General features: G+C 40.7%; 3 protein-coding genes and 1 long non-coding RNA gene across 4 annotated transcripts in view; 3 read left to right on the plus strand and 1 right to left on the minus strand.

Moving 5' to 3' along the window:
- The first annotated feature begins 1,189 nt into the window (after window positions 1–1,189).
- On the plus strand, window positions 1,190–4,520 carry LOC103450256 (uncharacterized). Its single transcript, XM_029089598.2, has 12 exons — window positions 1,190–1,472; window positions 1,570–1,702; window positions 2,165–2,238; window positions 2,339–2,385; window positions 2,466–2,610; window positions 2,716–2,760; window positions 2,848–3,052; window positions 3,128–3,189; window positions 3,294–3,394; window positions 3,511–3,565; window positions 3,645–3,692; window positions 4,038–4,520. Exons 1-12 carry the CDS (start codon window positions 1,280–1,282, stop codon window positions 4,214–4,216), a joined length of 1,287 nt encoding a protein of 428 aa, XP_028945431.2. The 5' UTR covers window positions 1,190–1,279; the 3' UTR covers window positions 4,217–4,520.
- Window positions 4,521–4,921: 401 nt separating this feature from the next.
- LOC103423432 (light-harvesting complex-like protein OHP1, chloroplastic) overlaps window positions 4,922–20,474 on the minus strand; it is a 90,215-nt gene continuing 74,662 nt past the window's right edge. Inside the window, exons 2-4 of the mRNA XM_008361519.4 lie at window positions 5,848–6,005; window positions 5,467–5,589; window positions 4,922–5,327 (exon numbers count right to left, since the gene is read on the minus strand). Coding sequence (XP_008359741.1) covers window positions 5,259–5,327; window positions 5,467–5,589; window positions 5,848–5,991 — 336 coding nt within the window. The 5' untranslated portion in view covers window positions 5,992–6,005 and the 3' untranslated portion in view covers window positions 4,922–5,258. The remainder of the gene's footprint in view (window positions 5,328–5,466; window positions 5,590–5,847; window positions 6,006–20,474) is intronic.
- LOC103450286 (serine hydroxymethyltransferase 7-like) lies at window positions 7,921–20,291 on the plus strand. Its single transcript, XM_029089597.2, has 4 exons — window positions 7,921–9,334; window positions 17,910–18,312; window positions 19,235–19,336; window positions 19,585–20,291. Exons 1-4 carry the CDS (start codon window positions 8,384–8,386, stop codon window positions 19,803–19,805), a joined length of 1,677 nt encoding a protein of 558 aa, XP_028945430.1. The 5' UTR covers window positions 7,921–8,383; the 3' UTR covers window positions 19,806–20,291.
- LOC139190151 (uncharacterized) lies at window positions 11,237–11,900 on the plus strand. Its single transcript, XR_011574191.1, has 3 exons — window positions 11,237–11,431; window positions 11,522–11,700; window positions 11,832–11,900. It is a non-coding gene; the product is annotated as an uncharacterized lncRNA (long non-coding RNA).

Raw genomic sequence — 20,474 nt, forward strand, 5'->3', positions numbered from 1 at the left:
CGGTGGGTATGGTTATGGATAATCCCTGATGGTTAATTTGCGGTTATGGATATGGTTAATTTTTGCAGTTATAGGGATGGATGTAACATTTTCGTCTCCAAACCGAACCGTTGTCATCCCTAAGCAACCTGCACCACAACCACCATCGACCGGAATCCACCATCGTGCACCTCCATCCCTGACAAATACCAGAGATCCAGCCAACCAATGTCCTATAAGTGGTGGAAAAGAGAGCTCTAACCTCCGACCTTCCTCCATCAAGCACTAAATAGATCTGAGCCACATATTTAATGAAACCAGAAGGAAAGAGATCCCACCAGTAACAATGCCAATAAAGGCATACATATGGAAAGTGGTGGTGTTTCCACCGAAGCTAGAGCTGTACGCACGTTCCGAGAGGTTTGCGACAAGTCGCGTGAAGAAAAATGGCTTGTAGATCCAAAATTGAGTGAGACAGAGGAAGGACAGAGCAAGGTGTGATGGATAGGATGGTGAATGAATAGAAATAAGGATGTGAATGGGAAACTGAGATTGGAAGAAGAAGGGATCAGAGTTAGGAGTGTAGGTAAATTGGGTCGAAACAACGGGGACAAAACGCAGGCCAATGAGCACGCAAAAAAGAAAAAGAGAAATGGGAGACAGCCACCGACCCTGGACACAACCAGGGCCAACGACGGAAAAGGGAGGAAGTAGTTAAAAGCAAACTCTCACAAGAGGAGAAGGAACTCTCACGAAGGGAGAGAAGAAACTGTCACGAAGAGGAGAGACAAGGATCAAAATTATGCATCCAAAATTCCAAATTCTTAAAAAATTTGAGTGCCGGGTTTGTAGAAGATGTTTTTAGTCGAATTAGAAGGAATCGAACTCATAACAAATTTTAATCTTAACTTATTATCACATTCTTTCAGTACTTGGGCTAATTTGAAGGGCAGCTTTCTTAAAACATAGCAATTATGAACATGTTAACAACTAGAAAAAAAAACAAAAGAAAAAGAAAAAAGAAAACAAATGGTCCTTTAACTTAGTAGTGGAATGATGTCCAATTCTTACATGACGGCTTTTTAACATATAATTTAACAAAATTTATTAAAAAAAACAAATTGATTTTTAATTTTTTGTCCAAAGGGTAAATGAAAGTATGTAATATCTTTCAAATATAATTAAATTGCAGGGACTAACTTCTAAAATTAAAAAAAAAAATATTATAAAGTTTCAATTTTTCCCAGTCAGGTCCCTTCGGATAATCCAATTGAGGAAGAGAGAAATCACATCTCCCAAAATGATTCGCACCGCAGTTAATCTATCACTATCTGCTGCCACCGTCAATCGAACCGCCAAGCTCGGGTTCTCCATCCTTCATCGATCACCGCCGTCCAGACTTGTCCACGACGGGATCAACGGCTTGAACGTCAACCCCGTTGCTCTTCAGATGATCAACTACGCTCTCTCTCACGCTAGGTCTCAGAAATCAGGTCCTTTTACAATCCGGTCATCTGAATTTTTGAATTTGTTCATAAAATTTTGAAATTAAATTGTTTTAATTTGAAATTTGGATTGTGGGAAATGTAGATGAATCGTATGCGCAAGGTGTGCTTGTACTGGAACAGTGCCTTTCGACTCAGCCGAGCGAAGGGCAAGACCCTGCTGGTGATAATTCAAGGGGAATGGTGTTGTTGGCCATGTCCACTTTATCATCTGAAAGGTTTCTTTTTTATCCCTTTGGTGTTTTTCTTTTAATCTTGGACTCGCGATATTCTACTTTAAACTAATCTAAATAGCGGAGAGGGGGATTAGAACTCGGGTGCGTAGGGGAACATCCGTTCTAGCCAAGTTTGTTTGTTTTGGGTGATTAGATAACCCAATTAAGTTCTGTGTTTGATGGATTAAGAAACTTATATTACTTGAATTTCAAATTTTTAGAGGAAATTTCGGTGAAGCAATGGAGAAGCTGCAAAAGGTCCCTTTGGTGTTTTTCTTTTAATCTCGTACTTGCGATATTCTACTTTAAACTAATCTAAATAGCGGAGAGGGGGATTAGAACTTGGGTGCTTATGGGAACATCCGTTCTAGTCAAGTTTGTTTGTTTTGGGTGATTAGATAACCCAATTAAGTTCTGTGTTTGATGGATTAAGAAACTTATATTACTTGAATTTCAAATTTTTAGAGGAAATTTCGGTGAAGCAATGGAGAAGCTGCAAAAGGTTCAAGATTTAACCAACTCTTCAGTTGGTGTTAGACGTAAGATTATTATTTTACATTTTTTTTTTCATATATTTGTGAAGTTTTGCCTTAGTACAATGATCTGTTGACTAATAAACCATTCTGGGTTTTGTTAAAGTTGCCGCTTTGGACGCTCTTGTCGGACTTCACTTAGAGTTAGAGCAGGTAAGTCGACACTAAAACGATTAAAAATATGTATTTGTATTCTTTTATAGTTAAATATGTAAATGGTTCTCCCTATATAGGATGATACTTCATCAGTGCTCGCAGATAAATGCTTAGAACTGTTGGAGAACAATGAGCCTGGATCTAATGGTGGAGATTTTATAAATGCTCGTGCTAAAGCAGTAAAAGGGCTTGTTGAACTTGTCCATGGTAATACTGCATCAGGTACAGTTGCAGGCTAGCCTTTGTCTATTTATATACATTTGCTTCAACTAGTACACTGCTGAGAGTCAGGAAAGAAGGAAAATTCTGAATTTGGTTTCTCTGCAGCTGAATCGTTCTTTCAAGGACTTAAGGACAATCCGGCAATCACTGGTGAGGTTCATTTTGTAGGTGATGATTGTCATTGCCTCTAATACAAGGCATCATTCAACATGAGATGATTAATTGAAAGCTATGTAGGTAGTACTGCTTTATCCTATGGAGAATTCTTGCATGCAACGCAGAACTTTTCATTGGCAAAGGATGTCTACCAGAATGTTATTCAAGGGGTGTCCAAGAATGAAGAGTATAGTAATCCGAATGCATTAGCAGCCAGTAATATGTCTGCTGAGGAAGTTTCCCTAGCCGCCACATGTGCTTTGGGACAACTTGAGGCTCACTTGGGGTAAGTTCTTGACTACTGTTGACCCTATCATTTTTCTGTTTAGAATGGTGGAGAGATTAATCTTTGATCTTTTAGGAACTTTGCCGATGCCGAGGAGATATTGACTAAGGCTTTAACTATAACCGAGGAACGTTTTGGTGTGTTTCTTTGGCATTACTTTCGTTATGACTGGTATGGAATTTTTCAGAATTTTTATGTAATGATAAGTTGGTATCGTTTTGGTTCCTTGATTTTTGTGTAGGCTCTCATCACCCCAAGGTTGGTGTTGTTTTAACCTGCATAGCTCTCATGTTTCGACGCAAAGCAATGCTAGAGCATTCTAGTGCTCTTTTGATTCAAGAGGTTAGAACTTATACTGTATACTTATAGTTCTCAACTTAGGAATCTTGCATGTTCTTGCTCCTATATTTCTATGGCCTTATTCTTAACTCTTCCACCCCAAAAAATAAAAATGACAGGGACTTTATAGAAGGGCAATAGAGTTGCTGAAACCCCCACCATTGGACTCAGAAGGTATGCGTTAACTGTGCCATAAATTTCTCCATATGAGAGCCGGTAATAATTGCTCATTGCTCTTTATTGGGTTGTGTAGGTACAGAAGCAAAGGTAGATAGAAGTGATATAGTGGCCCTTGCAAGAGGTAATGGCTGAACATCCGAATGTTTCCTCAACATGAGCATATTAGAAATTATACCCAAGCAATGACCATTTTTAGAAAATCAGCCTTGATTTCTTACAATTGGATTTTATTCCATAATGTTATTGTTTACCAGTTTCCGGTCGATCAAATCTAAGCATTGTTTCCTGCACCTGATTGGTGTGGCTTATACTGTAAAATGAGAATACATTCAAGTAGAATAGGTCTCTGTCTGGATATTTGGAAACCTGAATGGCCTTTATCGCCGCAGATGTTTGACGTGCTGACCTTTTAATCTAAAGATTATAACCAGGTTATCTGCATTGATATGGTTAATTGATTGTGTAGGTGGGTATGCTGAAGTGCTTTGTATCCAACAGAACCGAAAGGATCAAGGTGAAAAAGCAAAGAGTTGGGCGGAGGCTGTATGGAGGAACCGCCGGCTGTCATTGGCCGAAGCACTGGACGTATCTAATACTAGTTCAGCAGTTCCAATTATCGATGCTCGAATCAGCAGGGTCCTGTAATGTCGTCAGTCCCAATACTTGCAGTCGCAGTTGGAGGTTCTCTGGTGATATACATCACAAGGAATGAGAAGACGTGCACCCATTTCGTCATATGCCCTTTGCACTCGTTAACGGTGCAGCAAATATGTGAGGATTTGAACCAAGCATATCTTTACACCATGTGACATCTTGGCATGAATGTAAACGTTATGTACCTATTTTCGGATAATGTAAGAGGTAGCTACGGTGGCCACTATTTATAGGTGAGATGAGCAATCCCTCGGAAATAAATATGCTATCAAGTGTGAGTTTCGATTGACCTAAACCAGGAGCATTACAGATTCTATGACGTGCATTGGCCGGAGATCAGGAAGAAAGCGTCGTCGGGTTGGACATAAAAAGTTGGGAATATCGGAAGTGTCCTATATTAGAAGGGACAGATCTTCACGCATTAATTGAGGTACAAAACAGAGTTGTACCCACTTAAGATGAAGCACAAACTGCAGTTTAGGCACTGTTCTAAAAATTCTCGCGTAGTGCCATCTAGGTTCCGTTTAGGTGCTGCCTAGACGTTTGAAAATTAAGAAATGGCGCTGTTGAGGCGTCCACCTAGCCCGTCCAGACCAGTTTAGGCACCCGTCTAAGTTGCAACTCACTTAGATAGAAAATAGATAACTTTCATTTTACATTTTATTTTTCTCAATAAATTGTAAAAGACTTGTTGAATACTTAAATAAATACATATTATATGCTTGTTCCTCATATTTTTATTATGTTCCAATACTTCATAACATATATGTCATTCTATTTTGTAATTTATGATAAAATTATATATATTTAAAATATAAACAGACATTTATTTACACAAAATATATTAGATTCACTTAAATCCGCCTAGGCACCCGCTTAAGCCCCGCCTAAGCACCCGCCTAAGCCCCGCCTAGGCGTTAGGCTATAGCCCTCTGCCCGATTAGCGGCCTATCATTTTTTAGAACCTTGAGTTTAGGTCTTGTTGCAAAAAAGACCGCATCTTACTTTTTAAGTAAATACCCAAATTGAACGATCACAGAGGAATATCTAGTCCTTTTCCAATCTCCACTCCAATCAACTGCAGTATTCCCTTGTTCAATATCTGAAAATCATGAAAGCAATATTAACCATATCAGCAAAAACTAATCGTTCTACAGTGCGGTTCACTGCACTTTCTCGACAGCTGTAACGACGAAGTATCAATACTAAACCATAAAAACGCAAAAGAAGAATAATTTTACCAGTTCCACTATGAAGGTTCCAATAAGTCCGATCATACATGCTCTAGAATTCCATATTTCTGCAGTCCTGGTGAATCCAGCAAAAGGGGCCTTAAACTTTGGCTCTACTTTTGGCACCACCACCTGCAAATTTTGATTCACATTAATCTACCTTCTCACAATTATACTTGAGCAAGAAGTTCTAAAATTTCATTCGGATTACAACACCTTGAGAAAAAAAATGAACAAATGGATGGCCTGTTTGGAAATCGCTTTTAAACTTTCAGATCACCAAAAACGCTTTTCACAATAATTAAACAGAAAATAAACTTCTCAACGTGCTTGTAATGAACAGGAAGTGTTTTTTAAAGAAGCATTTGCAAACCGGCCCTAAGAACGTACCCCAGCAGGAAGCTTGGCAGCTTGAACTGTGAAGGAGCTGGCACGCCTCCTGGGAGCTGGGCAGAGTTGCTGGGTTTGACGATTTGCTGTTAGAACCCTAGTGTGGAGGAGAGAAGATGAGAGTATGGTAGATGAAGTTGCCATGGTTGTTTTTTATTTAATTTTTCTTTTGGTTGTTGTGATATATGGCATGCTCTCAAGCTATGGCTTCTTTGCCATCCTTATCTACCTCACCCCACACAGAACAATTGGCAAACAACTTTCCACGTCCACATGATTTATATTTTGCGGGCGTATGAATTGACATCGATTTTTGCCAGAAGTTATTTAACATATGTATTGGGCCCTGTACTTTAATTTTTGGATAAAAATGAAAACTAATTGTAAGGTTCACTTCACGGCGAATTTTACTGATTTAAATTGTTGTTGTTTTATTTCTCCAAAATCATTGTTTTTTTTTCAGTTGTATTTCATAGGTCATTTTTGTAAAATATTAGGTAAATCGAAATATTTGATACATCTAAATGAGTTTAAAGAAATTGACGAATACTTCATTATCTAAGAAACAAGGAAATTTCAACGTGATAATTAAATAAGCAAATATTTGAGACATCTAATTGAGTTCAAAAAAATTGACGAACATCTTTTTACTGAGATGTATTATGTTGAATTAATATACCTAAATGTCTGTACTAAAACGGATATACTAAAATATACTAAATGAATTAATGCACCTAAATGAAGAACACAACATGCATCGAAATATTATATGAAACATTAGTTTACCTAAATGTCTACAAAAAAAATATATTGTGACTAATGAAATGAAAATTAGGATTAAATGTAATTAATACATTAAAATTGGGAAGAAAAAAAGAACTAAAATGACAGAGTAGTTCGCTAATGTGCTTGTATTGATGGTGGTTTTGATGGTCAGAATGGCGGCGATGACCATGAAAATGCAATGATCTTAGAGGCAAAACTGATGGTGAAGATGGTGGTGATGGCAAAACTGGTATTGGTGGGTTTGGTGACAACGATTAAAATGGTGAGCGTGGCGGCAATGCCTATAAAATGTGGTGGTCATTGAGGTTGCGGCAACGATGACTATGGTGAAGATCATAAGAATATGGTGATTGTGACGGCGGTGGTGATAGGAATGGTTAGTTGGTGGTGGAAGTGTAATAATGGTGATGGTGGTGGAAGTGTAAGAGTGGTGGAAGTGTAAGAGTGGTGGTGGTGAATCTGGCGATGTTGGCAACTTGGCACATATGGTTGAGTTTTTTACTTTTTTTTTTTTAGTTTCAAATTTATTTTCCTCATTCATACAAAAGTTAAGTTTCAAACATTTCTTCAAAATAAAAAATATATTTCGAGCTTCCCAAAGTAGCATGTGCAAATTGAGGCGATAATGTGCAAAGCAAAGAGTCGAAATTTTAAAACTCTATTAGGAAGACAAAATTTCAACTTGATGCTTAGGTTTAGAAGTTAAATAATTTAATTTCAACTTGTCACTTGATGCTCAGGTTTAGAAGTTAGCTAATTTAAGTACAATATAGTAGTATTCATCTTCATTTGTAAGTTAAAAATCTTAGGTTTTACTCTTGTCGATTATAAGTTTGATGCCAAATTATATGGCATACTCATTGTGTAACTTAGCTCAAAGAGAACTGCTAAGCGGATTCTCCCAAAAGTGAGATAAGTCTCACACTCAGCCAGCTATAATAATGCGATTCAACTTTGTCTTTGTTGAGAATCAAATATAAGACCTTTCACTTACAAATAAATAAAAATACTACTAAATCATATTACTAAGCTGTTAGTTTTTCATTCCTTTGATTGTTATTTAATAAAAAAAAACAAACGGTATTATTTAAATTAGGAAGAGGAAGTGGGCTTATCCTCACAATGAGTTAGTAATAATGTGATTTAAATTCTTCTTTTACGAGAATCAAACTTAAAACTTCTCACTTACCCTTTGGTTGTTATTAAAAATGAACAAGAATGATTTGTATGTAAGCACGCCTTTTAAGAATTCGTCTATATTTTATGCTAGCTATGTGGGACTTCATTGCCAGAAAACAAAATTGCACGGCTGAAATCGTCAAAAATAAAAATAACGAGGGACAATAGTGAAAATAGGTCAGAGTATTCAGCCTTACTTGTTTCTCCGCCTAGGTTCATCCTCCCCGAACCAATTAATTGAATTACACAACGATTCGCAACTTTTTTTTCGCCACTTCATTTCCATATATACACAAAAGCTCCTCTCTCTCTCTCGGAACTTGCTTGCCATTCTCTCACAAGGTTTTAGGGTTTGTGCATGGAAACCTCTGCTTCTTCATCAGCGACGACTGCCCAATCATCGACGATTCGTATCTGTCGCTGTAGCTTCTTCAGACGCTGCTGTCGATGCTACTGTTGCTGCTTCTGCACCTAATTTCGATAGTATCAATACCATCTCGACACTCCTTAGCAATTTTTTGTTCCAATTTTGATCCGGAAATTTGAGAATTTTGGGGATTTTTCGGTGGTCATGGGGTTAGCGGAGGCTCAGCCGGGCCTATCTCTAGGGTTTAGCTCGCATCAGAGTACGAGCTCGTCGAATTCAATCCAATCCATTCCGCTGCAATTGCTAGACCAGAAAGAAGATAAAATTAGGGTTGAGAATGGGGATGATCGTGACGAGGACGAGAAATTCAACCTCTTAGGGCACTCAATCTGTCTGAAAAGGCAGCGGGATGGGTTCACTATGAACCCGAACCCGTCAAAGTGCTTGGCGGTGGAATCGGCGGGGCTGGAGGCGAGGCGGGCCGTGGTTCGGTCTTGGGGGAATCAGCCCCTTTCGGTTGCGGACCCGGAGGTCCATGAAATTATGGAGAAGGAGAAGCATCGGCAGTTCAAAGGTATTGAATTGGTTGCTTCTGAGAATTTCGTGTGCAGAGCTGTGATGGAAGCTCTGGGCAGTCACTTGACGAATAAGTACTCGGAGGGTATGCCCGGGGCGAGATACTACACGGGCAATCAGCATATTGATCAGATTGAATTGCTTTGTCATGAACGCGCATTGGCAGCTTTTGGTCTTGATCCAGAGAAATGGGGCGTCAATGTCCAGCCTTATTCTTGTACCTCTGCGAATTTCGCAGTCTACACCGGTCTTTTGCTCCCAAATGATAGGATTATGGGATTGGATTCGCCTTCGGGAGGGCATATGAGTCATGGGTATTATATTCCTGGTGGGAAGAATGTATCGGCTGCCTCAATATTCTTTGATAGTTTCCCTTATAAGGTGAACCCACAAACAGGGTACATTGATTATGATAAGCTTGAGGAGAGGGCGGTTGATTATCGACCCAAGATACTTATTTGCGGTGGGAGTTCATACCCCCGGGAGTGGGATTATGCCAGGTTTAGGCATGTTGCGGATAAATGCGGAGCTGTGTTGATGTGTGACATGGCTCATATCAGTGGTCTTGTGGCAGCTAAGGTTTGAAATTTGACATCTGAACTCTAGCTCCGTTATTTAGTTTGTGAAGTTTCTGAATTCGTTAGCTATTACTGTTATTATTGCTTCATAGCATACTTCTCACGAACTTGTGGGCAGAAGGAGAAAGCAAATATTTTGACTGATCTACTAAGATATCATACCATGCTTTCTTATTTGGTGTTCAGTGTGGACAAATTAGCGAGTTTCTGAATTGGTTTCCTGTTTCTGTACACGTGTTCTGCTATTATTATTGTGTGGTATCAATTTCTTCACAAAGTTATAGACTGGCTGAATGGCTGTTGTAGGAGACAGCAGTTTCAGAGTCCTATCTCTTACTTGGCAATATTATGGACCATCATTTTAATGCTTATAAATTGGGCTGCAAAATAACAACGCTAGTCACTGTGGCTGAACCATTTTACATTCTTTTTGACAAAAAGAAAGAGAGATTGAATTGATTTATCAAGATAGCATATCACGATCTCTTGGTTAGAAACTGGTATAAATGGTATTTTATCATTAAGTATAACGGTTGAGCTGTTTATTCATAAACAGTAGTATAATAAGTTAATAACATGCCAGTAGTTCTTTTGGTGGCTATAGGACGGTCTAGTGGACTTTATGTTGACTTTCTAATATATTAGATAACTGCTGGTTTTCTTTATGGGTGTCAAATTTCCGTTTCAAAGGACATAAATTTCTTGAAGGTGCCTGCTCCACAGTATTTCGTGCCTTAGGTTAGAAACTGGTTTCTTGTTTTTCCTAATGCCGTGTGTTCCATGCTTCTTCTGTCTCATTTTGTGTACTCTTGTGCATTCTTCAATGTGATGTTTTTTATGCATGGCTACTGTTCTTCATTTGAGAAAATGTCCGAATTATATCATGTTATGAAATGCCATGAATGCTCTAGTGCTGTGATCTGATTTATTGAGAAAGTATAATACAACAACAACAACAACAAAGCCTTTTCCCACTAAGTGGGGTCGGCTATATGAATCCTAGAACGCCATTGCGCTCGGTTTTGTGTCATGTCCTCCGTTAGATCCAAGTACTCTAAGTCTTTTCTTAGGGTCTCTTCCAAAGTTTTCCTAGGTCTTCCTCTACCCCTTCGGCCCCGAACCTCTGTTCCGTAGTCACATCTTCGAACCGGAGCGTCAGTAGGCCTTCTTTGCACATGTCCAAACCACCGTAACCGATTTTCTCTCATCTTTCCTTCAACTTCGGCTACTCCTACTTTACCTCGGATATCCTCATTCACAATCTTTTCCTTTCTCGTGTGCCCACACATCCCACGAAGCATCCCACGAAGCATCCTTATCTCCGCTACACCCATTTTGTGTACGTGTTGATGCTTCACCGCCCAACATTCTGTGCCATACAACATCGCTGGCCTTATTGCCGTCCTATAAAATTTTCCCTTGAGCTTCAGTGACATACGACGATCACACAACACGCCGGATGCACTCTTACACTTCAGCCATCCAGCTTGTATTCTATTGTTGAGATCTCCATCTACTTCTCCGTTCTCTTGCAAGATAGATCCTAGGTAGCGAAAACTGTCGCTTTTTGTGATCGTCGCTAGATTGCTCCGGTCATTAGTGTGGATAAGTATATAAATGGATAGAGATAGTAAAGCAAACACCAGATGTACGTGGTTCACCCATATTGGCTACGTCCACGAAATAGAGGAGTTCTCATTAATTGTGAAGGGTTTACACAAGTACATAGGTTCAAGCGACGATCTCGTAATCACGCTTGACCAAGCCTGATACCACCCCTGAATGATTTAGTACAAATGACATTAGGAAATATTGTGGGAGAATGATCTCGTAATCACGAAACTTCTAAGTTCCGGAGTGTGGTATCGTCTTGACTTGCCTTATCTGTCTCGTAGGTAGATGTGGCATCTTCTCTGGAAGTACTCTTCCTCCATCCAGGGGTGGTATCTTTAACTGGTGGAGATGCACAAGGTAATGTATCAATTTCACTTGAAGCTTACTTGTAGTTTCAGGCTTGGTCAAGCGCGATACAAACCATGTAGTAGGAGTCATCCAAGTCGCCGAGCTAGGGGATCTGCTGAAAGAGGTGACAGACAAGGTAAGCAATCAGAGCTACAAGCAATCAGTCCCAGATCAGAACTTTGATTTCGAGTTCCGGCTGATTGTTCACATTCTCCCTATCTTGCAGGCAGCATGAAGGATAAAGAGAAGAAAAATGAGAAGAGATGATATGGGATACTTTTGCTTTTGAAGAAGTAAATTTCCACAGGCTTATTCTTGAACTGGGCTGGAGGGTTTTCTGGTTTCCTCCAGAGTATAAGGCCGACTGAAGAATTTGAGGGTCAAAACAAGTCCATCAAATCTATAGTACGTTCGACCCTGCTGATATGGGATACTTTTGCTTTTGACAGAGTAGTGGATGTATCGGCACGTGTGCTGTTACGCTTGTCTCCACATGCTTCCTTGTATCCTTCTCACTTGCCCTATATGTTCCTCAGGCAGATGCGGTATCTTCCCTGGAAGCATAAGATGTTGAAGATGAGTACTCGAGAGCAATGCAAGGTAAGTAATCAAGTAAGGGATTTCAGGCAGTCAGTTCCTGACTGGAAGCTTGATTCCAAGTGCTGACTGATTGCTCTCTTTCTCCTTGTCTTGTAGGTAAGAACAAGGCCAAAGGAAAAGACAGGGAAAAAACATGATATGGGATACTCTTGCTTTTAACCCTGATGATATGAGATATTCTTGCTCTAGTATAGCTTGTTTGCAGAGGTATTATCGGGGGGAAAGAAAGCTGAATATTTCGAAAGGCTTCTTTGGGAGTGCCCTCTCAGATATGAGGAAGGGTTGAGCATTTTTGCAGGTCTGCCTGTCTGTTGGGGATGGAGGTCAACATATATAGGAGTCTCCCTAACAACAAGTAGTAATGCTATTCCTTTACCCTGCTTGGTCATAACACGGTAGTGGGAGCTGCCAGCTTCACATGTTTTAACTTTGTCAGAGCACTTTGAAAAAGTGGTCTATGGTATCTGGAAAGCTGATGTTGCGTGTAAAGATTACAGACAAGCTTTATCCAAGGAGATCCGGCTCTTGAAGTTGGGAAAGTGGTGCCTCTTCGGTTTTCGAACAAGCAATCCTGTCGGAGATCTGGCTCTCGAGGTTCGAAGAACGATGCCTTTTCGATTTTTGAGAAAGCCATCCTGCTAGGGGTCTGGCTCTCGAGATTCGGAGAGCGGTGTCTCTTCGATTTTTGAGAAAGTAATCATGTTGGGAGTCTGGCTCTCGAGATTCGGAGGGCGGTGCCTCTTCGATTTTGGAGCAAGCAATCTTGTTGGGAGTGTTTTCTCGAATGTGAGAAAAGGTTGGGCATGTTTGCTAGTCTATCTTGCCACGAAGCACAGAGGTTGACACACAGGGACTTTCCAATTATCCAGCAGTGGTACTGTTCCTTTACCCTTGTGGGTAATAATATGGTAGCTAGACCTTCAAAATTTATGTGTCTAAACTTTGTTAGTGCTGTTTCTTTGCTATTCTTTTACCCTTCTTGGTTAGAGCGGTGTAGTGGGAGTTGCAAGCTTCACGTGTCTCAACTTTGTCAGAGAACTTTGGCAAAGTTATCTGTGGTACCCATGAGCTAATGTTGCGTGTGGGAAGTGGGTGATTGAACAGTAAGATTCATGTGCTTTCTACTTCACCAGAAATCTTCGACATAATGCCCATAATTTCCGCAAAGCTGACAGGTGCTGACAAGGCTGGAAAAGTAGGTGCCTCTTCAATTTCTGAGATCGGCCCTCGTGGTCTCTGAGCAGCCCAGCTTTTGAGAAAGCAAGCGCCTCTTCGATTTCTGAGATCGGCCTTCGTGGTCTTTGAGCAGCCCAACTTTTGAGAAAGCGAACGTCTCGTGGTCTCTGAGCAGCCCAGCTTTTGAGAAAGCAAACGCCTCTTCGATTTCTGAAGCTCCGTCGAGTGCAGATTTTTATAGAGGCTGGCATTAAGTTCCAAAGCACACTTGAATCTCCACCAGTAGAAGCTCCATTCTTGCACTTCTAAGATCTTGATTTGTCCGACCTCTTCTCTCTTCAACACCTTTGAAAATGTCTGGCCCCTCCGACCGTCGTTTTGACTTGAACCTTGTTGAAGAGGCAGCCACGCCTTCTCCAGACAACATATGGCGCCCATCCTTCGTCTCCCCTACTGGTCCTCTTACTGTTGGGGATTCCGTGATGAAGAATGATATGACCGCTGCGGTAGTGGCTAGGAACCTTCTCACTCCCAAAGATAACATACTACTTTCCAAACGGTCTGATGAGTTGGCTGTTAAGGATTCTCTGGCTCTCAGTGTTCAGTGTGCAGGTTCTGTGTCTAACATGGCCCAACGTCTATTTGCTCGAACCCGCCAAGTTGAATCATTGGCGGCTGAAGTGATGAGTCTCAAACAGGAGATTAGAGGGCTTAAGCATGAGAATAAACAGTTGCACCGGCTCGCACATGACTATGCTACAAACATGAAGAGGAAGCTTGACCAGATGAAGGAATCTGATGGTCAGGTTTTACTTGATCATCAGAGATTTGTGGGTTTGTTCCAAAGGCATTTATTGCATTCGTCTTCTGGGGCTGTACCGCGTAATGAAGCTCCAAATGATCAACCTCTGCTGCCTCCTCCTTCTAGGGTGCTGTCTAGTACTGAGGCTCCAAATGATCCCCCTCCCGTGCCTGCTCTTTCTGGGGCTCTACCGACTGCTGAGACTTCTCCTAAGCAACCTTTGTGAAGGCTCCCTCTTGTTTGTTTATTTTGACTCATGTATATGTACATATTTGTGACTTATCGGGGATATCAATAAATAGCTTTCCTTCATTTCAACGTATTGTGTTGAATACACCAAAGCCTTCTTCGCTAAGTTCTCTGAATTTTCTTTTGTTGAAGCTTGTATGCTGAAGCTTTGTGAGTGGAGCATGTAGGTTGAGGTAGTATTCCCTTAATTTCCCGAGTGAGGAAAACTTCTCGGTTGGAGACTTGGAAAATCCAAGTCACTGAGTGGGATCGGCTATATGAATCTTTGAACGCCATTGTGCTTGGTCCTGTGTCATGTCCTCCGTTAGATCCAAGTACTCTAAGTCTTTTCTTAGAGTCTCTTCCAAAGTTTTCCTAGGTCTTCCTCTACCCCTTCGGCCCTGAACCTCTATCCCATAGTCGCATCTTCTAATCGGAGCGTCAGTAGGCCTTCTTTGCACATGTCCAAACCACCGTAACCGATTTTCTCTCATCTTTCCTTCAATTTCGGCTACTCCTACTTTACCCCGGATATCCTCATTCCTAATCTTATCCTTTCTTGTGTGCCCACACATCCAACGAAGCATCCTCATCTCCGCTACACCTATTTTGTGTACGTGTTGATGCTTCACCGCCCAACATTCTGTGCCATACAGCATCGCCGGCCTTATTGCCGTCCTATAAAATTTTCCCTTGAGCTTCAGTGGCATACGGCGGTCACACAACACGCCGGATGCACTCTTCCACTTCATCCATCCAGCTTGTATTCTATGGTTGAGATCTCCATCTAATTCTCCGTTCTTTTGCAAGATAGATCCTAGGTAACGAAAACGATCGCTCTTTGGTATTTCTTGATCTCCGATCCTCACCCCTAACTCGTTTTGGCCTCCATTTGCACTGAACTTGCACTCCATATATTCTGTCTTTGATTGGCTTAGGCGAAGACCTTTAGATTCCAACACTTCTCTCCAAAGGTTAAGCTTTGCATTTACCCCTTCCTGAGTTTCATCTATCAACACTATATCGTCTGCGAAAAGCATACACCAAGGAATATCATCTTGAATATGTCCTGTTAACTCATCCATTACCAACGCAAAAAGGTAAGGACTTAAGGATGAGCCTTGATGTAATCCTACAGTTATGGGAAAGCTTTCGGTTTGTCCTTCATGAGTTCTTACGGCAATCTTTGCTCCTTCATACATATCCTTTATAGCTTGGATATATGTTACTCGTACTCCTTTCTTCTCTAAAATCCTCCAAAGAATGTCTCTTGGGACCCTATCATACGCTTTTTCCAAATCTATAAAGACCATGTGTAAATCCTTTTTCCCATCTCTATATCTTTCCATCAATCTTCGTAAGAGATAGATTGCCTCCATGGTTGAGCGCCCTGGCATGAACCCGAATTGGTTGTCCGAAACCCGTGTCTCTTGCCTCAATCTATGCTCAATGACTCTCTCCCAGAGCTTCATTGTATGACTCATTAGCTTAATACCCCTATAGTTCATGCAATTTTGTACGTCGCCCTTATTCTTGTAGATAGGCACCAAAGTGCTCGTTCGCCACTCATTTGGCATCTTCTTCGTTTTCAAAATCCTATTGAAAAGGTCAGTGAGCCATGTTATACCTGTCCCTCCCAAAACTTTCCACACTTCGATTGGTATATCGTCTGGGCCTACTGCTTTTCTATGCTTCATCTTCTTCAAAGCTACAACCACTTCTTCCTTCCGGATTCGACGATAAAAAGAGTAGTTTCTACACTCTTCTGAGTTACTCAACTCCCCTAAAGAAGCACTCCTTTCATGTCCTTCATTGAAAAGATTATGAAAATAACCTCTCCATCTATCTTTAACCGCATTCTCTGTAGCAAAAACCTTTCCATCCTCATCCTTGATGCACCTCACTTGGTTTAGGTCCCTCGTCTTCTTTTCCCTTGCTCTAGCTAGTTTATAGATATCCAACTCTCCTTCTTTGGTATCTAGTCGCTTATACATATCGTCATAAGCCGCTAACTTAGCTTCTCTCACAGCTTTCTTCGCCTCTTGCTTCGCTTTTCTATACCTTTCACCATTTTCATCGGTCATATCCTTGTATAAGGCTTTACAACATTCCTTCTTAGCCTTCACCTTTGTTTGTACCTCCTCATTCCACCACCAAGATTCCTTTTGGTGTAGGGCAAAGCCCTTGGACTCTCCTAACACCTCTTTTGCTACTTTTCGGATACAATTAGCCATGGAATCCCACATTTGGCTAGCTTCCCCCTCTCTATCCCACACACACTGGGTGATTACTTTATCTTTGAAAATGACTTGTTTTTCTTCTTTTAGATTCCACCATCTAGTCCTTGGGCACTTCCAAGTCTTGTTCTTTTTTCTCACTCTTTTGATATGTACATCCATCACCAACAAGCGATGTTGATTAGCCACGCTCTCTCCTGGTATAACTTTGCAATCCTTACAAGTTATACGATCCCCTTTCCTCATTAGAAGAAAATCTATTTGTGTTTTTGACGACCCACTCTTGTAGGTGATCACATGTTCTTCTCTCTTCTAGAAGATGTTGGCTAAGAAGAGATCATATGCCATTGCAAAATCCAAGATAGCTTCCCCATCCTCGTTTCTCTCCCCAAAACCATGGCCACCATGAAAACCTCCATAGTTGCCTGTCTCCCTGCCCACGTGTCCATTTAAATCTCCTCCTATAAATAACTTCTCCGTCTGAGCAATTCCTTGCACCAAGTCTCCAAGGTCTTCCCAAAATTTCTCCTTCGAACTCATATCCAACCCTACTTGAGGTGCGTACGCACTAATCACATTGATAAGTTCTTGTCCTATTACAATCTTGATTGCCATGATTCTATCTCCTACCCTCTTGACATCTACAACATATTGTGTCAAGGTCTTGTCCACGATGATGCCAACACCGTTTCTCGTTCTATTTGTGCCCGAGTACCAAAGTTTAAACCCTGAGTTTTCTAGATCCTTTGCCTTAAGACCAACCCACTTAGTTTCTTGTAGGCACATAATATTTATCCTTCTCCTCACCATAACTTCCACTACTTCCATAGATTTTCCCGTTAAGGTTCCTATATTCCACGTTCCTAAACGCATTCTACTCTCCTGAACTCTACCCTTCTGTCCTAGCTTCTTCACCCTCCCTCGTCTAATGGAATCAAAGTACTTCTTTTGTGTGTCCCGTGTAAAGTTGATAGGTGCATATGCTCCCAAACAACTTTGAGTGGAGTCGTTCGAAAAGAAGTTTCTATGGCCCCCTTGCTCATTTAACACTGCATCCGGGTGCCTATGGAGATACAGCGACCCTTGCTCACTTATCACTGTGCTCGGGCCACACAGCGCGCCACTTACGGGTGACGCCCTAGCTTTAGCGCGATTTCGTTCTGAATTCATTTTCATAAGGATTCGACGTAACTGTGGAGTGCCGGCTGTCGACTACCTGACGCCCTCCCCCTCCTCCTTTACCCGGACTTGGGACCGGCCATGTAAGATAAACTTACATAGGCGGAGTTATTGAGAAAGTATAATACTTAGTAAATTTTTTAATCTCTTAGGATAGATGAGGACGCCGTTAATGCTGTTTGTGAAACTCATTTCTTTGTTTTGTGTTAGCCTTCCAATATTGATTTGTAATACTTGTTTAGAATGACTTACCTTCCACTGTTCACCTCTTGTATGGATTATCTGTATGTAACTTAAGGTGGGATTTAGCTATTTAAAAGGCCATACTCATATTGGTTGAAAAAGGAGTATCTGCTATCTGTTTCTTACATACCCGCTACTGTTCATTACAGGAATGTGCAAGCCCATTTGATTATTGTGATATTGTTACGTCAACAACGCACAAAAGTCTCCGGGGTCCTAGGGGAGGTATTATTTTTTACAGGAAAGGCACAAAATTAAGGAAGCAAGGTGTACATCATACTAATGATGGTGATAACAATTATGATTTCGAGGAAAAGATAAACTTCGCTGTTTTCCCCTCCCTACAAGGAGGTCCTCACAACAATTATATTGCTGCTCTTGCCATTGCCTTAAAACAAGTAGCCACTCCAGAGTATAAAGCATACATGAACCAGGTGAAGAGAAATGCACAAGCCTTGGCTAATGCTTTGTTAAGAAGAAAATGCAGATTGGTTACTGGGGGTACTGATAATCACTTGCTGCTTTGGGATCTGACTAGTCTTGGTATAACAGGTATTATAGTGTATTATAGTGTTAGCCAAGGCCAATTTGCAACTAGGATTATGAATATTTCCATGTAGAGAACATCTACCGTTTACTTTCCAGTTTTGTTATCATTTTAATCCGATTGGTATTTTATAGTTAGGTCAAAATTCAAGTTTATATACCTGTTCTTGTTGGCATTACATGATTGCTTTTATAAGCAAAAACATGCCCGAGGCCGGGCGCTTCTCTCTTAAGGAAGAGGCAGCGTGGTATTCCACGGGAGAGGTTTATTCGTGGCGCACGTTAGTGCGTTGGGCTCACATTAACAACCCGACTTCTTTCCTTAGAAGGGGGTTGCGTTGGGGGCTCCAAGGCCGCTCTGCTGCTCAAGTTTTTTGCAGCATGTGTGGTCTGTATGCCCTACATCTTTTCCCTTTTTATTACATGATTGCTTTTGTAAGCCAAACAGAAGGTGAGTTGCCTTAAGAACATAAATATGTTTTCTGCGAACATTAATAGTGAACTTCTAGTCATTGATTATTTTAACATAGAGAGAGGAAATGTCGGCAGAGCTGCTAGTTAGGGGAAGCTACATTTGATCGATCACCATTTTGAATGTTTATGCTTTGGGATCCTCTAAATATTTTAAATTTTTGTGGGTACATGATACTCCGCCCACTTTCTGTACTAGTCTATTTATTAGCTAGTTTATTCCCCAATGTGGATGATAGTGGGAGGTCTTATCTTTTCAATAGTTTAAGAAACATCTTTCATATAATCTTCTTTCTAACTGTTCCAATTTTAAAGCATTTGCATACATTTTCGCATCCAATCTCCCCTCTTTTTCTTTCTCTCACTTTGCTTAAACTTGCAATGTTATGTAATTTTAAGGTCTAATTTTGTACTTTGCTATCTTACCCCATTCCTATTTACAATTTAAATGATATAGGTAAGAACTTCGAAAAGGTCTGCGAGTTGTGTGACATCACTCTCAATAAAACTGCTATATTTGGTGATAATGGTGCTCCTTCTCGTCGGGGAGTGAGAATTGGTAAGTAGCCTTAGTCATTTGAATTTGATCTATTTCTGAAAGCTGCAGACTATGCCATTTGGCCGCTTGAGTTTTTATCATGTGGACATCAGGATCAAACCATCTCCCCTTTTTTTTTTAAAGTCGGTGTATCCTTGTCTGTTTTTCCTCCTGTCTCTTTGTGATGTGATGAATTTAATTACTCAGCCTGCTTGCCTCGCAGCTTGTTTTTCTTTTTATTATTCTGTGGCGTAATTTCGTTTTGTCAGGTACTCCTGCTATGACTACAAGAGGTTGTGTGGAGGCCGATTTTGAAACAATTGCAGACTTTCTTCTAAGGGCTGCGAAGATCACTGCTTCTGTCCAGCTGGAACGTGGAACATATCATAAAGATTTTATCCAAGGTCTCCAGAACAACAAAGATATTGTTGAGCTCAGAAATCGGGTCGAAACATTTGCGTACCAGTTTGAAATGCCAGGATATGATTGATGTCCAAACGCGTGACAGCTTTCATGCATGTGCAGCTTGTTATCTTTGCTTCTGTGGCTTACACCTTGCTTTCGTGGTAACCTTACACGATCCTTACTTTTTGACCGCCTGTTCTGTTTTCCGATAATCTCGTGTAAATTACAGAGGAATACCAGAAAATATGTTGCCGATTTTCGTAAGTAGACCTTGTTCCCACATCCCTGCATGGCAATTTCTTTGTGATTTTTTGTATAAATTATAGCAAAGCAATTGTTAATAATCTGCATCTATGTGAAGGTGTAACTGAAAAGTATCGAGTTTGGTCTCTTTTGTTAGCTATTGTTCTTCGTCTAGTTGGCAATGCCGAACCTCTATGGGTCCGTTCAGTTTTTGTTCCCGAGCAGCGTATTACGCGAACCGGGGGCCTCTGGTTAGTGCAGCAGTTCATGTAACAAAAGTTTGTGTGCAACATTTTTCTCTTTTATGTACACTACATTTGTCCGATCAGAGTCGACATTCTGCTGATTTTTTTTATTTTCTTTTGGTCATGCCTTCTGTGAAAGAAGCTGAAACCTCAAGCTGCACTTTTCTTTCAAGTGACAACCTTTTTTCTCCTGCCAAATGATCATAATAATTGAATATGTGGGTTTAGGCTGATTGAGGAGGACAGTATGGCCGTTTCTTTGCAGT

The sequence above is a fragment of the Malus domestica genome, chromosome 12, assembly GCF_042453785.1.
Source record: "Malus domestica chromosome 12, GDT2T_hap1".
Classification (NCBI taxonomy): Eukaryota; Viridiplantae; Streptophyta; class Magnoliopsida; order Rosales; family Rosaceae; genus Malus; species Malus domestica.

What these genes read in the sequence shown, in the direction of transcription:
- LOC103450286 (XM_029089597.2), top strand. Translation starts at nt 8,384, where the DNA reads ATGGGGTTAGCGGAGGCTCAGCCGGGCCTATCTCTAGGGTTTAGCTCG. An exon ending in GACTAGTCTTGGTATAACAG is followed by an intron (nt 18,313 to 19,234) that starts GTATTATAGTGT and finishes TAAATGATATAG; the next exon opens with GTAAGAACTTCGAAAAGGTC. An exon ending in TCGTCGGGGAGTGAGAATTG is followed by an intron (nt 19,337 to 19,584) that starts GTAAGTAGCCTT and finishes TCGTTTTGTCAG; the next exon opens with GTACTCCTGCTATGACTACA.
- LOC103450256 (XM_029089598.2), top strand. Translation starts at nt 1,280, where the DNA reads ATGATTCGCACCGCAGTTAATCTATCACTATCTGCTGCCACCGTCAAT. An exon ending in CTCTTCAGTTGGTGTTAGAC is followed by an intron (nt 2,239 to 2,338) that starts GTAAGATTATTA and finishes GTTTTGTTAAAG; the next exon opens with TTGCCGCTTTGGACGCTCTT. An exon ending in GTGCTCTTTTGATTCAAGAG is followed by an intron (nt 3,395 to 3,510) that starts GTTAGAACTTAT and finishes TAAAAATGACAG; the next exon opens with GGACTTTATAGAAGGGCAAT.